Raw genomic sequence first — 19,231 nt, forward strand, 5'->3', positions numbered from 1 at the left:
TTAGCAATCGTAAAAATTGATTTGTTTAGACCTGTTGGTAACTGTTACCTCGGGGGTTTTTTTTTTTTTTTTGCCAATGGCACAGATATTTTCTGTCCCATTAAAAAAAAAAAAAAAAAAAAAAGTCCCCCCCCCCAGCCGATGACTACCCTCCCCAACGACCTCTCTACAAATGCGGCCCCCTACCTGAGCCAGGCACCCCCGAGCCACTTTCCCCTCCCTCACCCAAAACAAATGGCAGGAGGGTTGCCCACTCCCTACTGTCACTGGACACCCCCACCCCACCCTGAACCCCCCCAAAATGGCAGGAGGGATGATAACTCCCTCCTGCCACCAGACCCCTTCCCCACAAACCTCCCCTGTACCTTTTTAAAACATTGGAAGCAGGAAGCCCGCACTCAGGTTCCTCTTTTGGGCTCACCTGTCTAAATGATGGGTATTCTCCATGGTGGATTATGTGATGCACGGGGAGAAGCCAAAGGCCCCGATTGGTTCAGACATCTAAGGCCTCTCCCAAGGGGTGGGGCCATAGGCATCTGAGTCAATCAGACCTTAGGCCCCTCCCCGTGCATTACATAATCCACCATGGAGAATGCCCATCATTTAGACAGGCTCCTCGCTCAGTATCCTGGATTCAGAGGGAGGTAGCTAAGGCCCTGTTTGACCCAGATGCCTGTGGCCTCAGATTATTTGGGTGGTAAGAATTTCTTTGTCGTAATGAGTTTAACCATATATGAAAGAAAAAGTTTATAACTAGAATAATCTTTATTGCTTGTAGAAAAGTGATAGATTTTTCAGTAAGTACCATTTTTAGTGATTTGAGTAAGGGAATATAACTTAAGTGCTTATAACTTAATAGAATAAGCTCTGTTGGAGAGTGTTATGAGAGTCTCTTTGGTATTGGACCTGATTAACAGTTTATTTCCTGATTTCAGGATTTCATTCCACCAAAATATTACTACTCCTACTACTATTTATCATTTCTGTAGCATTTACCTTCCTATTCTTTCTTTACAGCTTTTTCAGAAGTGCTGTCTAGTCCAGAGGATACTGGATGCCTGGGAAGCCAATGACAAAATACAGTAAGATTTTTCTTTTTGGAACACCATAAAGATGATATAGATCATGGGGAGCCTGTGAGTTGTAGGTCGCAGGACACAGCATAGATATAAGGAGAGCTGAACTTTGGCAGTAGTTGAACAAAAGAAAACACTAGCTATGGTGGGGAATGGAAAGCATTATTGATAAAAGTATATCTTATATGATCAAAAACATTAGCTGCATGGTAGACATTATATGAAGAATGTAGCATTATAGGATACATGATTTAAAACTGCAGACCATGTACAGGATGCAGGCAATGTTTATTATACCATTAGTAAAATGCAGTGAATATACAACCTTATTACCAACCAAGGGACCCAGGAATATATAGAACATTTTGATCTGTTGGATCCCTTTTAATTAAGATTTCATACACTTTATGAGAAATTACTTTGTTAAAAATATGGGAGTGTTGCTGATGCAATTAGATTTACCTGCACCATTTGATTTAGTCAATCATGGAGAGGCTCATTGGCTAAAGGAAGGTCTCAGCGCAGGCTTCTCAAGATTTTTAAGTGTGGCACAGCTGATTCGATCGGGTAAGGTAGGCGTGAGGGGAACTGGGGAGTAGATGCTGAGCCAAGAGGATGTTGCTGTTCTGACCATGGTACAATTTTTGTCGCAGGAATAAGGTTGTCTACTGCTCTAACGGGGTGGTGGAAGACCTTGTTCCCACTTTAAATTGGCTGCATTGTTTCCCGTTTTGCGGGTTGACGCGGTTTGCCACGTCATTCTCTAGGTGGCAGCCTATATGATAGCCTGAAAGTCTTTTCAGCACTGGTGTGCTGTGGATGATGTAGTGCTCAGATTTCAGTAGTCCTGGACTTTTTATAAGATGAACTTCAGAAGGGTCTGTCAGTCAGATCACTGAAAGTGCAGATAGCAGGCCTTTCCTGTTCCCAAGCTCGGGGGAAAGAGGCTCTCTGGCCTCTCATCCAGATAATCCCTGTTTTATTAAAGGGTTCTAAGGTTGTGTTCTCCGGTGTGTCCCCTATTCCCATCCTGGAATCTTAACGCATCCATAAGAGCCCTTACATGAGGCTTCCATTCTGGATCTTACGGTCAAGATGGTATTTCTGGTGGCTATTAAGTCGGCAAGATGAGTCTCCGAATTACAAACTTTGTCCTATAGGGAGCCGTTCCTTAAGATTATGGAACCAGGGCTTTCTTTACACAAGGTTCCATCCTTCTGACTGAAAGTAGTCTCTGCCTTCCATGCCAATCAGGAAGTCCATTTACCCACTTTTCACCCTATGGGGTCTAAGCATTGTGCTTGCTTGATGTCAAGTAAGTGCTTCTCTGGTACCTCAAAGTTACCAATGAGCTTCATGTATCAGATCAACTTTTTGCTATGACTAGTCATGATAAGAAAGGGAAACTGGCATGTTGAGGCATCGATTTCCAGATGGACTAAAACGGTGAAATCCGGACATCTAGTAACCCTATGTAAAAGGAGGTTCTAAAAAATAAGTTAGTGGGGTTCCTTTAACTAGGATACCTTGGTTTTCCTTTCCAAGGAAGAAAGGGCCTGTGTAAGATCAGATATGCTGTAAGACTGCATAGATTCTAGATGATGGAAGCATATGTTCTTCATTCATATTATCTGGGTCATGATTATTAAGAATCTTTCTTCCCTTTAAGCTTATGTGTAAATGATTTTTATTAGAGCCAACAAAAGTGCAGATACAAAAGTTCAGACAGGTAAGCAGTGCTCCAACACATGATTTTAGGAATACCAACCCCCCCAACCCTCCCCCCCAATCCCTTCAATCTGGAGTCCCCAACACCATCCCAGAAAGTATAACAAGTAACAATACAGCAACCCACACAAAGGGTAAGGAGACACAGTCAACAATTCAAAATGCGACTTCTAGCCAGAGGAGTCATGGTGGACCAGAAGGGCTCCCAAACAGCTGTAAAGCGCTCTCCCCGTAAGGTAGAGAGATCAGAAGCACCCCTATGTTCCCAAGACAACAAAGTTATCATCTGAGTCTGCCACAGGGATATAGTTGGGGCATCATGGTCCATCCATTTAAGAAGTATACATTTCAAGGCAGACAAGATGGACCATTGAAGAAAAGCACTGGATCCCGGTTGTCTTGGATGATGGGAGGGGATGACTCCAAAAAGCAGCAGGGATGAAGATCGGATGGTTACCCTCCAAAATGTCCCAATATAGGTAAAAAGTGCTAAACTAAACCTTAAGTTTGTATACCACATCATCTCCACAATCGCAGAGCTCGGCACAGTTTACAGGAATTGGTATAGAGAAGGAACTCCAATGAGGGTTACAGGACAGTATAGAGAAAGTTTAGAAGGACTTAGTATAACAAAGAGGAGGAAGTATTACATTTTTGAGAATAGCCAAGTTTTCAGATGTTTTCGGAAAAGTTGGAGGGTGCCCAGATTCCGAAGTGGGGTAGTAAGGTTATTCCAGAGCTCTGTGATTCTGAAGGAGAGGGATGTCCCTAGTTTTTCCTGCATGGGATATGCCTTTTAATGAGGGAAGGATAGTTTTAATTTTTGGTTGGATCTGGTGATATTAGGATTCGAGATAGAGGGATAAGGGGAGGAAGGATGCCATGTAGGATCTTGAAAGTTAGGCAGGCGCATTTAAAGTGAACCCTAGAGATTACTGGAAGCCAGTGAAGCTTAGACAGGAGTAGGGAGACATGGTCAAAATTTGCTTTTTTTGCGAAGATTAGCTTAGCTGTGGTATTCTGAATCCGCTGAAGTCTTTGAAGGCTTTTCTTTGTTAGGCTTAAGTAGATGGAGTTACAATAGTCCAGTCTGGAAAGGATGATGGATTGTACGAGGACAGCAAAGTGTTGTTGATGGAAGCAGGATCTCGCTTTCCTCAGCATGTGAAGGCTGAAAAAGCATTTTTTTTACCAAGGAGTTGAGGTGGTTGTTGAAGGATAGTGTAGAGTTAAGAACATAAGAAATGCCTCTACTGGGTCAGACCTGAGGTCCATCGTGCCCAGCAGTCCGCTCACGCGGCGGCCCAACAGGTCCAGGACCTGTGCAGTTATCCTCTATCTATACCCCTCTATTCCCTTTTCCAGCAGAAAGTTGTCCAATTCCCTCTTGAACCCCAGTACCGTACTCTGCCCTATCACGCCCTCTGGAAGCGCATTCCAGGTGTCCACCACACGCTGGGTAAAGAAGAACTTCCTAGCATTCGTTCTGAATCTGTCCCCTTTCAACTTTTCTGAATGCCCTCTTGTTCTTTTATTTTTTGAAAGTGTGAAGAATCTGTCCCTCTCTACTCTCTCTATGCCCTTCATGATCTTGTAAGTCTCTATCATATCCCCTCTAAGTCTTCTCTTCTCCAGGGAAAAAAGTCCCAGTTTTTCCAATCTCTCAGCGTATGAAAGGTTTTCCATCCCTTTTATCAGATGTGTCGCTCTCCTCTGAACCCTCTCGAGTATCGCCATATCCTTCTTAAGGTACGGCGACCAATATTGGACACAGTACTCCAGATGCGGACGCACCATTGCTCGATACAATGGCAAGATAACTTCTTTCGTTCTGGTTGTAATACCCTTTTTGATGATGCCTAGCATTCTATTTGCCTTCTTAGCAGCCGCTGCGCACTGTGCCGACGGCTTCATTGTCAAGTCCACCATCACCCCCAGGTCCCTTTCTTGGGTACTCTCATTTAAAAACATCCCTCCCATCGTATAGTTGTACCTCGGGTTTCTGTTTCCCACATGTAATACTTTACATTTCTCAACATTGAACTTCATCTGCCATCTCCCATTCTCGTTGCCCAGAACTTTGCTAGAGAACTGAAGCTACAGTATGGTGCCAGAGGACAGTGGGATGAGGGTGGGTAGCTGATCTAATTTTGGGCCGAGCCAAAGTGTCCAAAATGCCATGATGTCAGGGCACAACCACAACATGTGTTCCCTTTAAGCTTATAAAATGAGGGTACTACTACCTAAGGGTGAAGGTGAATGATTTTTTTTTTTAGAGTCCTGAGCTCAACTTGTTTCAACACCAGCAAGTAGAAGGCATTAAAACATTGTGTAGTCATTCATAAGAGTAGTCCTGGCTGCTCTGAGATTTTACAATAAAAATGAGTGTTCATTTTCTGTTGCTGTCTAATACATGATTTTATAAATACAGAGGTTAATAAAGAAAGCTCATTGGAGCTGACTTCTGTTTTAGGAAGAAATTAGACATTCAGATTTTCTCTCAAGTAGCATCATGATTTGCATTAATTCCTTTTGTTGCGGATGACAAAGATTTTTGCCTGAGAACTGAGTGCTAGTGTGACAAGTGATGTTGCTGGATACTCTAATGTGCCTTGTTTCACTTTGCAGAGCAGAAGGAGGAATGAGGCGAGGGAATATGGGCCATCTTACTCGAATCGCTAATACTGTGGTACAAAACTTGGAGAAGGGTCCTGTTAAAACACAAATTGGTGACTTTATTAAAGGTATTTTAGGTACCTTGCATTGAATCATAGCTAGGCAGCAATCAACTCAGAAATAAGATTCCTGAGCCTATTTTGTAGCAAAAGGCAAGCGACTCTTGCCAGCGCTTTGGGCTTCTTGATTATCTTCTCATTTCTCTTAATGAAAGATGGGGATCCAAGACACCTATAGCCCTCATTTCTAGCTGAAGGGCTTTCTTCCATTTTTAATCCTATTCCAATTCTCATCTCAAAGAAAACGATGAAACCACTTTTCCCTCAAAACTGACAGGTGAGCCCTTAAGCGGTTCAGAAGGTGTCAGTGTTAAGCGATGGCTAGAGATCCTTCTCTTTAAGGCCTAGATTCACTAAACTTACCGATCCTGGTTTTGCGATTGTTGGTGTTCCCCCCGACCTGATTCACTAAACTGCTGCCCGATCAATCTCATCTCTGATCCGATCCACCCATGCAAAAGAGCCAAGCAATCGATTCACCAACAATTGTTTGGCTATTTTGAATCGGGCTTTACTATCCTAAAACCTGACTGCTGCAGACCTATCGGTAACACAGCTACTGACAGGTCTGCCTGTTTTATGCTCTTTTTTTAAAAAAATTATTATAAAAAGTGTATTCTGGATAAGAATTTTAACCTTGCAGACTCATGAGTGGATCAATGAAAAAGCCTCAGCCCCACCACTCCACCGCTGTAATATCTTGTTACTGCGGGAAGAAATTACGTGGTGCAATCATCACTGGCTATTTCATTCATTTATAAGTGCTTTTTGTTTAAATAGTATGTTTAAATAAATAATTTATTAGGTAATAGTAAGAAATACTGAGGTTCAGTGTACTTATCTTATGCCAGCTAAACCCTGGGAACATGACCTGACATGTTTCGCACCGTCTGTGCTGTATCAAGGGTCCCCCCTAAAATAGTAACAGGAAGGTGACATTAGTGCTTATTCTATAACATCACCCCACCCGCTAAGTTTTATAAGTAATTACTACCCAACTTGTTAGCTGGCATAAGATAAGTACACTGAATCTCAGTATTTCTTACTATTACCTAATAAATTATTTATTTAAACATACAATTTAAACAAAAAGCACTTATAAATGAATGAAATAGCCAGTGATGATTGCACCACGTAATTTCTTCCCGTAGTAACAAGATATTACAGCGGTGGAGTGGTGGGGCTGAGGCTTTTTCATTTATCCACTCATGAGTCTGCAAGGTTAAGATTCTTATCCAGTATACACTTTTTATAATAGTTCTGGACTTATACTGGAATAAGGACTACTGAAACTAGTGCCATAGTTCTAGTGAGTTTTTTTTTTTTTTTTAATGGCACACGCAAAATATCTGGCCAATTAAAAAAAAAAAAGAACAAAAAAGCCCTCTACACACACAAATGCGGCCCCGCAGCCCCTCACCCCCCGAAGAAAAAGGCAGGAGGGATGCCGACTCCCTCCTGCCATTGGCCCTCCTCCTGCCATTTTTTAGGTTTGGGAAGGGAAGGAGTGCTTTGAAGGGGGGAGAGGTTTTTTAAAAATCCATTTTTTTTTCTTTTATTGGCCAGATATTTTGCTTGTGTAATACACACAAAATATCTGGCCCATTTTAAAAAAATGATAGAAAAAAGCTGGGAGAAGCCCTGACAGCAATGACAGGAGGCTGCTTCTCCTGTCATTACTGTCAGGGCTCTGCCCCGACTCAATTGCTCACTGAGCGATTGGGTTGGGGAGTTTGCATGCAAAAAAGATAGTGAATCTATCGCTGTTTCAAAATCGGCCAACAGCAATTGAATCGCTATCTTTAGTGATTCTGGGCCTTAGTATCTTAAGATTGCTGCCTCTCTTTTTTCACCAGCCCCTGCTGGGTCAAGGAGCAGGTTTGGGAATTAGATTTGTTTCCTTTATTGCAATGCATAGGATTCCTGCTAGACCATCTGACTAATCTCTTGATGAAGGTATAAATGGAATAATTAAGCTATGTAATAGACTTTTTTTTATTGTTAGCTATGGGGGTGGGTGGGGGAGGGATGGAGGCAAATTTATTAAGGCTTTTCCATCTATGTAAGGCCTGTTTCACGTGCAAAAAAATATATTTCTATAGCATCCCTCCAGACCAGCACAGACAAATGAGTTCTGCACTTCTGCCAACAGATGGGAGACTTAAGAACCACTAATTTCTATGTTACCCTTAAGTGAGCTGTGCAGACTTGCTAAGTCAATCTGTTCTCAGTTTCTAAAGTGAAAAACATTTTTTATGAAATTCCTCAGGAATATATACATACCAATAAAATGATGGATACTGACATGTGCGACTTATGTAGAGGTATTCTTTGGGCATAGTTTGGGTAGAGTAGAGGTGCAGGTATACACACTGGGCCAGATTTGTATATTATTTTTCATAAAGTTTCAAAGACCTAAAAATGTTACTCTTGATTTTAATTTTTTGTGCAATCATTTAAAAAAAAAAAAAAAAAATATCTGCCTCCCCTTAATGTAGGGTTTCTCTTGTAATCCGCTCTGAATCTGAAATGAAAAGCAGCGGAATATAAGATTTCTGATTATATTAGATTACTCTTACTTTGTAACTTCCATCTTTGGCCAGCTTAGGTCATGAAGTTACCAGTGTTATGAATCTGCTGAAGGTCTGCTTAGGATTACAGTACATCATTACAGCCCTCTCCTCAGCTGTAGTACTCCCTATTTATACACCATTATGGTGCGTTTTCTGATTTCTGCTGCAGGCAGGATTCTGTACTGTTTGTGGGAGTAGAACTATGATGGATTAAACAGAAAATAACTCCAGCTACAGCAGTGTTCAGAGTAACAGATGCCATATAGAACAGTGGTTCCCAACCCTGTCCTGGAGGACCACCAGCCAGTCGGGTTTTTGGGATAACCCTAATGAATATGTATAAGAGAGATTTACATATAATGAAGGTGACAGGCATACTCGGGGCTATCCTGAAAATCTGACTGGCTGGTGGTCCTCTAGGACAGGGTTGGGAGCCACTGAAGAATGTTTCCAAACAAGATGAGCAACAACTCCTAAGGAGGGAGCAGATAGAGGAAAAGCATAGATTATATTTGTATAGAAAAGACAGGACATTTCTAAAAGGTCGAAACTCCAAGGCTTGAATCTGATGATGATCTACTTTTTTCAGACTTACTACCTATATGTTTTAAAAGGGAAAAGAAGATAGTGTCACTTTTAAGGTGTTCTGAATTGTCATTGTTGGAAATCATTCTAACTGTATTTGTGGCATCTTTAAGAGCCTGTGGGTGCTGATTACCAAGGAGTATGATTAAAACCAACAGCTTCAAACCAGAAGGTGCATCATAACACTTTGTACCCTTCTTCATGTAGTTATTTCTATCCAGTCTTCTGCTTGTCTTAGGCAGGATTAAAAAACAAACAAACCCCCCAAAAAAACCCCCTAATAAGTTTCATAGAAGTTTGTTTCTTGACTCTAAACTAAACTAAACCTTAAGTTTGTATACCGCATCATTTCCATAAAGATAGAGCTCGACACGGTTTACAGGTAATTCAATAAATGAAGGAAGGACATAATAAGAAATTAGAGGTTATGAAGAGGATAGCTAGCTTTACATTTTAAATAGATAGCTTTACATTTTGTTGAAAAGCTAGGTTTTCAGATGCTTTCGGAATAATTGGAATGAGCCTAGGTTCCGCAACGGGGCAGGGAGGTTATTTCAAAGCTCAGTGAATTTGAAGAAAAGGGATTTCCCTAATTCACCTACATACATGACACCTTTTAACGAGGGGAAAGATAGTTTGAGTATGTGGGTGGATCTGGTAGTGTCAGGTCTCAAAGAATTCCAGGATAGTGAGATTAGGGGAGAATCTTGAAAATTAGGCAGGTACATTTAAAGTGAATCCTAGAAATTACCGGAAGCCAGTAAAGTTTTGACAGAAGCGTGGAAACATGATCGAATTTGCTTTTTGCAAAGATCAACCTAGCCGCAGTGTTCTGGATCAGCTGAAGTCTTTGAAGATTTTTCTTGGTTAGACATAGATACATGGAATTACAATAGTCCAGTCTGGAAAGAATGATTGATTGTACAAGGACAACAAAATGTTGTTTGTGGAAGCAGGATCTCACTTTCTTCAATATGTGAAGACTAAAAAAACATTTTTTTACCAGAGAGTTGAGATGATCATTAAAGGAAAGTGTAAAGTCAATAATGATGCCCAAAACTTTGCTTGAGATCTGCAGTGTGGGACCAGAAGGTAGTGGAATGAGCGTGGGTAACTGATCTAATTTTGGGCCAAGCCAGAGTAGACGGGTAAGGTGGGTTGTTAATAAAATTGCTGGGAATTGAGTGACAAATGCATTCAGAAAATTGACACCCATAAAAAACAATCTAGAATACTAAAGATTCTCAAAATCAATTATTTCTTATTCGGCTTATCTTAATAAACAAAATAGAAAAGATTTTTCTAATTTAGAAAAAGAAATAAAAATTTTAGAATCAAAATTAATAGAAAAATGGGAATATTCAATACAACAAGAACTGTTAAAACTTAAAGTAAAATACAATGAAATCTCATCAAAGATGATAAGGAAAGATTTATTTTCTCAGCAGGCGATGTATTATGGAAACTCAAATAAGTCGGGAAGAATTTTGGCAAATTATCTTAAAGCGAAAAAAAAGAAATAAAAAATAATTGCTATAAAAGATGAAAAAGGTGACACATTAACACAAATTGAGCCTATTTTAAAACAATTTCTAAAATTTTATAAATCTCTTTATTCTTCCGAGACTTACTTAAATAAAGAAAAAGATGGTTTAGAATTTCTGAAAATGTTAGAGGGTCCAAAAGTTCCTGAACATATAAAACGAAGTTTGGAAAAACCAATATCTTTAAAAGAATTAGGAACAGCTTTGAAATCCCTTAGAGTTGGATCCGCTCCAGGTGGTGATGGATATACAGTGGAATTTTACAAAACATTTCAAAATTTTATATTACCCTATTTATTAAATCTTTTTCAATATCAACTTAATAAAGGTTGTACAAATGGCACTATAGCTGAATCTTTAACTATTGTATTACCTAAGCCAAATAGAGATTCCACTCTGGTTTCAAACTATAGGCCAATATCTTTAATAAATGTTGATGGGAAAATATTAGCAAAAATACTTGCGTTAAGATTAGCTAGTGCTCTCCCCCATATTATAAACATGTCTCAAACAGGATTCGTTGCTCACAGACATTCATCTCATAATACAAGATTAGCATTCCATATGTTATACTTAACAAAGAAAATGAATGAGCCTACTTTTATGATATCTTTGGATGCAGAAAAGGCTTTTGATAGAGTAGAATGGTCATTTATGTATCAGGCTATGGAATGGTTTGGCATAGGTCCTGGATTCATACAAATGATACAGACATTATATAGCTCCCCTTTTGCTAGATTATATATTAATAATACATTTTCAGAAAAATTTAATCTACAGAGGGGAGTTAGACAAGGATGTCCCTTGTCTCCTTTACTGTTTGATATAGTTTTAGAACCCTTAATATTAGCAATCCAACAAGTAAAGGAAATACAAGGTATACCTCATTCAGATAGAGAATACAAAATATCAGCTTATGCTGATGATTTATTATTATATTTGAGGAATCCGGAATCTACCATCCCACACTTGCTTGAGCTGATTGAAAAATTCGGAAAATTTTCAGGATATAAGATAAATTGGAATAAATCAGAAATACTCCCATTAAATGTACATTGTACAAAAGGTTTATTTGATACATTCTCTTTTGTCTGGAAGGAGGAAGCTATTAAATATCTTGGAATTTGGATTTCAAAAAATTTAGATGACACAATAAAAATTAATGAAAAATGTTTATTACAAAAAGTGACAGAGATGTGTGAACAATGGAATCCTTTGCATTTATCTTGGTGGGGAAGAGTACAAACGGTTAAAATGATGATCTTACCTGTAGTTTGTTACCAAATGGGAATGATACCAGTTTTCTTTCAAGATTCTTTTTATATAAAGTTAAATAAGGTATTGACAAAATTTATTTGGCTTGGGAAAAATCCTAGAATTGCTTTAGTGACATTACAAAGACCAATTGCGGAGGGAGGGGTAAATTTTCCCAATTTCTATAGGTATCATCAAGCCTATATTTTACGTCAAGGTATGTATTGGATCCTCCCAGAGCCCACTGACAATATTCCAGACTGGTTTTGGCTAGAATGGAGACTCATGTTTCCTTTACGTCTTAGTAATGTTGTTAGTATCATAATGCCAAGGCTATACAAAGAACATAAAATTTTTATGGATACATGGAAGACTTTAAGATATATAAGTAACCTAACTCCTATTCCAATTAGCAAATCAACAACTCAAACAATTTGGCTTAACCCCAAGATCAAAATCGGCGGCTTCAAAATAATCTGGAAAGATTGGATGTTAGCAGGTATTCGTATTTTAGACGATATAATAAAAAATGGTAAGTTGCTGGAGTTTTCACAATTGCAACATAAATTTGATCTTAATAAAACACAATATTTTAGATGGTTGCAATTGAAGCAATCCATTCAGGTAGGGTTCCCTGAATGGAAAAATCTTACTAATTATCATAGTTTGGAATTCTTATGTTTCCAGATAAATTCAACAGGTCATGAAGCTGCACAGTGGTATAAATTAATATCTGGATATATAAATAAAAAACCAAAAAATGGTCTTAGAGACATTTGGAGCATTGAGATAAAACATCAAATTAATGCATCTCAATGGCCACAACTTTGGTCTTGGAGGTTAAAATGTACGGTGTCAGCATCTATGAAACAAACTTGGTTTTTTCTTTTGCATAGAGCTTTATGGACCCCTACACGTTTACATAGAATTGATAGCTCTAAATCTAATAGATGCTGGCACTGTCATGTTGAAATTGGGACATTAGACCATCTTTTATTCTTTTGTCCATTCATCTTAACATTCTGGAAATCAATTTGGCCCCAAATAAATAGGATGTTAGAAAATCCGGTAGCCTTGACATATGATACTATATTATTTGGAACAACAATGAGAGCAAGAAGTCAAATTTCATCAAGTAATAACAAACTTCTATTTATTTTAACTGGAATAGCAATACAACAAATCACTTTCAATTGGAAAAGACATGATAGGTTGAATTACACCTTCTGGTGGAATTCTGTTTGCCATATATACAAAATGGAGCTCACTATAGCAACACAAAAAGGTTATATTAATAAATTTCAAAAAATCTGGAGACCATTAACAGAATTTTGTAAAGAATAATAATTTTCCCATGTTTAGAATTTGATTAAAAGGGAAAGGGGGGGAACATATTTCTGAATAATATACAATATATTAATACTTGAATGTATAATATGAAATATGGAAAGAATTTGCATTTAAAAATTTATTCATGTATATTTGATTAGAAGGGGGGGGAGGGGAGGGGATAATATTTTATTAACTAAGAAGTATATAAATTTAGATTTCTGAAATATTAATATGAATATTATATTAATTTTTCTAAATGAAATGTTAACTTAAATATTAATATATGAGCTTATCAAGTATGTATATTTAAAATTATTATTAAATTTATGTCATTCACTTGATGTAACATATGAAAATGAATAAAGATTTACAAAACAAAGAAAAAAAAAAAAAAATCAATTGATGAAAAAAACATTAGCATGAAAATAGATGCTATCACCTGTAAATACTTTTTGCAATAACAGAGATGAAAAAAAAAAAGACCTCAGCATAGAGTGTTCACAGCTATAGCAATAACTGCTTAGTATTGGAGCTCTTTAATCATAGATTAAAAAAAAAACACACAAAATGCACTTAGGGATCCTTTTACTAAGCTGCTATAGTGGTTTTAGCGTGCGCTAGACACTAACGCCAGCATTGAGTTGGCGTTTATTCTAGTCACATAGTGTGGGTTTAGCGCGCGCTAAAAATACTATCGCAGTTTGGTAAAAGGAGCCCTCAGTCTTTCAAAGAGAGAACTCCAATAGTGTTCCAGAAATATGTATGAGATAATAAGTAGTGAGGTAAATGCTCTCAAAGTATACAAAATAGAGAGGTCAAAAGCAATAACAAAAGTGTAACTAGAACCAAGACTTCTCAATATATGAAAATCAAATATGAGTCTTAAATATAGGTGTTGAAATAAGGTAATACCTTATTTCAACACCTATATTTAAGACTCGTATTTGACTTTCATATATTGAGAAGTCTTGGTTCTAGTTACACTTCCAGAAATTTGTATGACAATTTCTTCCATGTCCAATATAAACTACATACCCCTAAACAAAAATTTTTTGATGTATTGGTCAAATCCTGTCTTATTTTTTCTTTATCACCAATATGTTCTATTTTTTAATACTTTATGAGAATCTTTGTAATAGAAATCACTGAAACACCTAGATTCTGTATGTTATTTGGGGGATATATATAATATATATATATACCTCAAGTGCTCGTGGCAATCTGATATTAAGAACTAGTCTTTTTTAGAATTGCCTGTTGCGAGCTATCATTGTTTGTTTGTTTGTTTTTTTTAAATTTTTTTTTTAATTTATCCCCCTATGTTGACTATACTTTTTATTCGTATTTCTTTTTTTCTTTTCTTTTTTTATCCTTTGAAAAGTGCTGGTCTTTCTTTTCTGGTCCCAATCACCTTCTTATTATAAAGTCACTTAATCATTACTCTTGGGTTCCTTAAGCTTTCTAACATTGCTTTATACTTAGCTTATTCAATATCCCATTAGAGGTGACTGGATAATCCGGTGTTTTTTGATTTCGTAGGTGGTGCCCAGCTTGCTCTACGGAGCGTCTCCGTTTCACTCACAACTGAGCTTCTTCAGGAGATCATCAAAAAGGGCCTTTATTTAAATCCACCGTTCTGGCACAAACAGAAACCTCTTGTTATTAAAACAGAAAATTTCTCCTTCCAAAAGGAACTCTGGGTCAACACTTCAGGCCTGAATACTCGCTTTTAGTTTTTAGTTTCTGACTTTAGTTTTCTCAGTATCATCATTAATTCATTACATTATCTTTACCTTAAAAACTGTAAAAGTGAAACGTGACGAATAAGTGTATACAATTAACTGAAATTATTTTAAATTGTTTAAAAAAACCCCGTCTGTTTAATTATATCCACAAACAGGAGCGCTAGAATTTTAAAATACGTTAAAACTCTATTGTAACTCTCCATTGATTAGAACCAACTAAACTACAAACGAACCACATAAAAACACCGGATTATCCAGTCACCTCTAATGGGATATTGAATAAGCTAAGTATACAGCAATGTTAGAAAACTTAAGGAACCCATGAGTAATGATTAAGTGACTTTATAATAAGAAGGTGATTGGGACTAACACTCTACAAAGGATAAAAAAGAAAAGATAAAAAAAAATACGAATTAAAAGTGTAGTCAATATAGTGGGATAAATTAAAAAAAATAAAACCCAATGATGAGCTCGCAATAGGCAATTCTGAAAAAGACTAGTTCTTAATATCAGATTGCCACGAGCACATACAGAATCTAGGTGTTTCAGTGATTTCTATTACAAAGATTCTCATAAAGTATTTAAAAAAATAGAACATATTGGTGATAAAGAAAAAATAAGAAAGGATTTGACCAATACATCAAAAATTTTTTGTTTGGGGGTAAGTAGTCATTAGACCAATATTATAATAGGAATAGCAATATAAACTATATTCTATAAATACTCTGAGCAAATAATACTCACTCTCAAAAAATTAACTTACGTTTCTTATGTTTGTGAATGCTAGTCTCAACTTCTTAAATAGCCTGAAGGTCCCAACGTGTACATCCCTTTTGCTGAAGTTGCATCAGGAAATCAAATCCTTTTCATACTGCTAGCTGGCCACATGGCTATGGGAAGCAAAAAGGTGCCAAGAAACACTCTCCAAGTAAAGATCATCAGTATGCACTCTTAAGTTATTAAAGTAACCACATTAAAAAATAGAGGCTGTCCATTCATTAGTGATGGTTGGACAGAATTTAAACAGAAAATCCTTTGTTAGCAAATGACGAATATTGCCCCAGCATTCACTGATGCAGAAAATGCTTCTTTCAGGGGCATCACTGGCTGAGAAAGAGGCTGGATCAGTGTATTTAGAGGCTGCATGGTGGCTAAATATATTCTCTCTTTTTCAGAGCTACCTGAGGATTGCAGAGGGAGGTGGGAGAGTTTTGTTGAAGAGACATTGACAGAAACTAACCGCAGAAATACTGTTGATTTGGTGAGCAAAACATGAATCTCCTGTTTTCCAGCCCATTTGGGATTGCAGTTAAAAAATACTTCACCTTTCCTATCTGAAGATATGGTCTTTCTATTTCTTCCAGCAACATTGCCTAGAAGCAACTAGAGGAGCATTGGCTTATGTATTGTGGTATGGTAGACTAATGCTAGGGAGCATTGTTCAAACATAAAATCCTGACTTTACAACTAATTTGTACTATGGTCCTTAAAGGATAGATGCAAGAAAACTTAAGAAAAGCAAAACTATTTTTAGCATATGATTCAGTTAAAAAAAATACAAACCAGTAGAGAGGGTAATTATATAATAGATGCCTAGTTTAAGAGGGTAGCAAACACCTAAAATAAGCATTAATGGACTCGCCTCTCTGTTGGTTCCATCTCTTTCCTTTAAAAGTTAGTCTGGACTCCCAGTGACTTTTGAATGCCTAATGGCCATGTGAGGTATGAATTGTCCTGGCAACTCTGATCATTTATAAAGTGAAGAGGTAGAAGCAGCACCAGAATGAAGTCCCACAAAGGATCAAGTCACCAAGTTTTGAGAGATAAAATCCTGAAAGATCAAGCATACAATCACTGTCAGATGCAGGCCCCCACCCGAAGGCTTTCCCTGGGCCTACCTTTAAAACCTCCTGGTAGTCTAGTAGGTCTTCAGGACAAGAGCAATCCCCAGTCCCTCTTGTCCCCATGGGTTCTGCAGCCCAAATGGTTGCCGGAATATCCTGTGGCAGCCTCACAAGACTGCCGTTGGTGGTCCTAGTGGCCATCTTGGGATTGGAAGCAACAGAAGCAAGAGAAATCTCTAGTTGCTCTTGCTTATGCTGTTTCAGTTCCAAGATGGCTACTGGGACTTCTCTTTGCAGCCTTGCAACAGTGATGGAAGGGGAGAGGGAAGAGGGAGTTTGCTTTTGGTTTCAGCTGAAACTACTGCAAGTTTTGGTTGCTGGTTCAGTTTCTGTCCAAACTGAGATTCTTATTTTCATTCGGCTTCTAATTAGTGTTGTTTAGAATTTTACTCTTACACTCTTCGTGTGCTTATATCTTCTATTTTTATCAAGCTTCAAGCTTTATTAAAATTTGATAAAAACGCTTATAAGAATTTATCCCATACCTTTTTGAATTCCCACTATTTTTTCCTCCCCCCCCCCCCACCTTTCACCCTCTCTGAAAAAAAATATTTCTTGATGTTTTCAGCTTCCTTCCTCCTTTAATTTTATGGCCTCCTTATTTTTGGAAAAGGCAGGAGTGTGTGACGCAGTGGTTAGAGCTACAGCCTCAGCACCCTGAGGTTGTGAGTTCAAATCCCATGCTGCTCCTTGTGACCTTGGACAAGTCATTTAATTCTCCAGGTATATTAGATAGAGTGTGAGTCAACCAGGACAGATAGGGAAAAAATGCCTGAGTACCTGAATGTAAACAATTTAGGTTATAAGTGGTATATAAATATAAAAATAAATATTTAAATGTGTGCATCACATCTCTCCTATCCTTCCTCTCCTCCAAGGTGTACATATTTAAGCCACATATCAGCTGAATATTTTCAAAGAACACCTTGGGCTCCTTTTATTAAGGTGCGCTAGCGTTTTTAGCGCACGCAGGATTTTAGCGCGCACTAAACCTGCGCTACTCTTCTAGAACTAATGCCAGCTCAATGCCGGTGTTAAGGTCTAGCCGTGTGGCAATTTAGTGTGCGCTATTCCGTGCGTTAAGGCCCTAATGCAGCTTTTGTAAAAGAAGCCCCTTGTGTTGAAGCAAGGGCTGCCCATATCCCTGGTAGTGCAGTGTTAAGTGGTGAGGGATAGGGCCCACAGGTCATGTAGTGAGCCACCTATGCAAATTATTAGCCCATGGGAGGGATCCTTAGACAACCACAGTCCAGGCTCTACCCTCAGAAAGCTTGTAAACATGATGAAGTGTTTTGAGAAGACTTTTTTTTTCTTGTGTGAATAAATGTGGCCTGTGTAAGAAATCTCCAAATATATCTATTTAGGTGTGTGTTTTTGTTTTCCAAAGAGAAATCTGGGAATGTGTTAAGCCTTAAGGATCTCCGGTTGACATTTTACAATGTCCTCTCTTGTGCATGGCCTTCGTTCTTCAGCCACGGTGCATGCTGGCAGCTGAGCCTTACAGAGTAAAAGATTACTTGCTCTGAAACAGACCTTCCATTTTCTGCATTAACAAGCTCACAGCATATGGAGGGGAACATTCTGTGCTATTATATGTGTACACATTGAAGCCTCACCTGCATGTGACTTTCCTTCATTTGCACAAGCAGAGATGCTCATTTTAGTGTGCTCTCACTAACCTGTCTTCAGATTCTCAAACATACAATCATAACATAGCCTTACTGTATGTGCTAAGTTTTATTGTATAGGTCTTGTAATGGTTTGCATAATTTAACGCTTTAAAATACTTTCTTTTTTGTAATTTTTTTAACATATCTTCATTTCTCTGAGAACAAACAGGTGGTACAGTATATTCTCACATGGGCAACGTTGTCCATGGAACACAGCACGAACATGTCGCTTTAAAACTTTAACATTATCCATGCCATACGTGTGCCTTCCCACCTGATGTCAGCTTAGAACATCAGCATTTTCTATTGCTATGTGCAGGCAGGCATGGCTCCATGTTTCCAACCTAGAGCCCATTGTCAAAGACTGTCTGTCAAACATACCTTGTACAGGAGATGACCTTTTAGGAAACCAAGTACAGTAAGCTACTGGAAAGATAAGAAACATACTGATTGTATGACAACATTGGCCAAAGTACAAATCTGCTCCACCTACACAGCAGTCTTTCTGATGATCTCATAGAGAACATAGCCAACATCTCTCTCTCTTTTCCAGCACAGTTACCAGTGGAGGGTCGGATTCACTATTTTTATCCATGCTGGACCCACATAATAACAGACAAATGGGTCCTTCAGGTAGTCTCTTGAGGATATGCCCTTCACATTCTGAAAAAGCCTCCAACCCACCCTCCAAAAGAGTCTAGTTCTTCTGGAGTGAATTGAAAGTATAGTGTCCGAAGATCTAAAGGCGAAAAAACAGTGTGACAAGGCAGTAGCTGCTGCCGGAAGGATGCTGGGATGTATAAAGAGAGGCATAGCCAGTAGAAGGAAGAAGGTGTTGATGCCCCTGTACAGATCATTGGTGAGGTACCACTTGGAGTATTATGTTCAGTTCTGGAGACCATATCTGGCGAAGGATGTAAGAAGACTTGAAGCGGTCTAGAGGAGGGCGACGAAAATGATAGGAGGTTAAAAATGCTTGAGTACTTGAATAAATTAATGTAAATCGTTCTGAGATCCCCTGGGAGAATGGTTTAGAAAAATTTGAATTAAAAAAAAAAAAAAAGAAGAGACTGGAAGCCCTGAAT

General features: G+C 38.2%; 1 protein-coding gene across 13 annotated transcripts in view; it reads left to right on the forward strand.

The window, feature by feature from the left end:
* PPP6R2 (protein phosphatase 6 regulatory subunit 2) overlaps positions 1-19,231 on the forward strand; it is a 182,375-nt gene that overhangs the window by 90,876 nt on the left and 72,268 nt on the right. For all 13 annotated transcript variants that reach the window (XR_004540605.1, XM_033957996.1, XM_033957995.1 and 10 more), the window contains exons 13-15: positions 1,018-1,082; positions 5,433-5,548; positions 15,748-15,833. Coding sequence is in view for 12 of the 13 variants with exons in the window: in XM_033957996.1 (XP_033813887.1) it covers positions 1,018-1,082; positions 5,433-5,548; positions 15,748-15,833 (267 nt within the window). In the remaining variant the exon portion in view is untranslated. The remainder of the gene's footprint in view (positions 1-1,017; positions 1,083-5,432; positions 5,549-15,747; positions 15,834-19,231) is intronic.

The sequence above is a fragment of the Geotrypetes seraphini genome, chromosome 9 (genome assembly GCF_902459505.1).
Source record: "Geotrypetes seraphini chromosome 9, aGeoSer1.1, whole genome shotgun sequence".
Classification (NCBI taxonomy): Eukaryota; Metazoa; Chordata; class Amphibia; order Gymnophiona; family Dermophiidae; genus Geotrypetes; species Geotrypetes seraphini.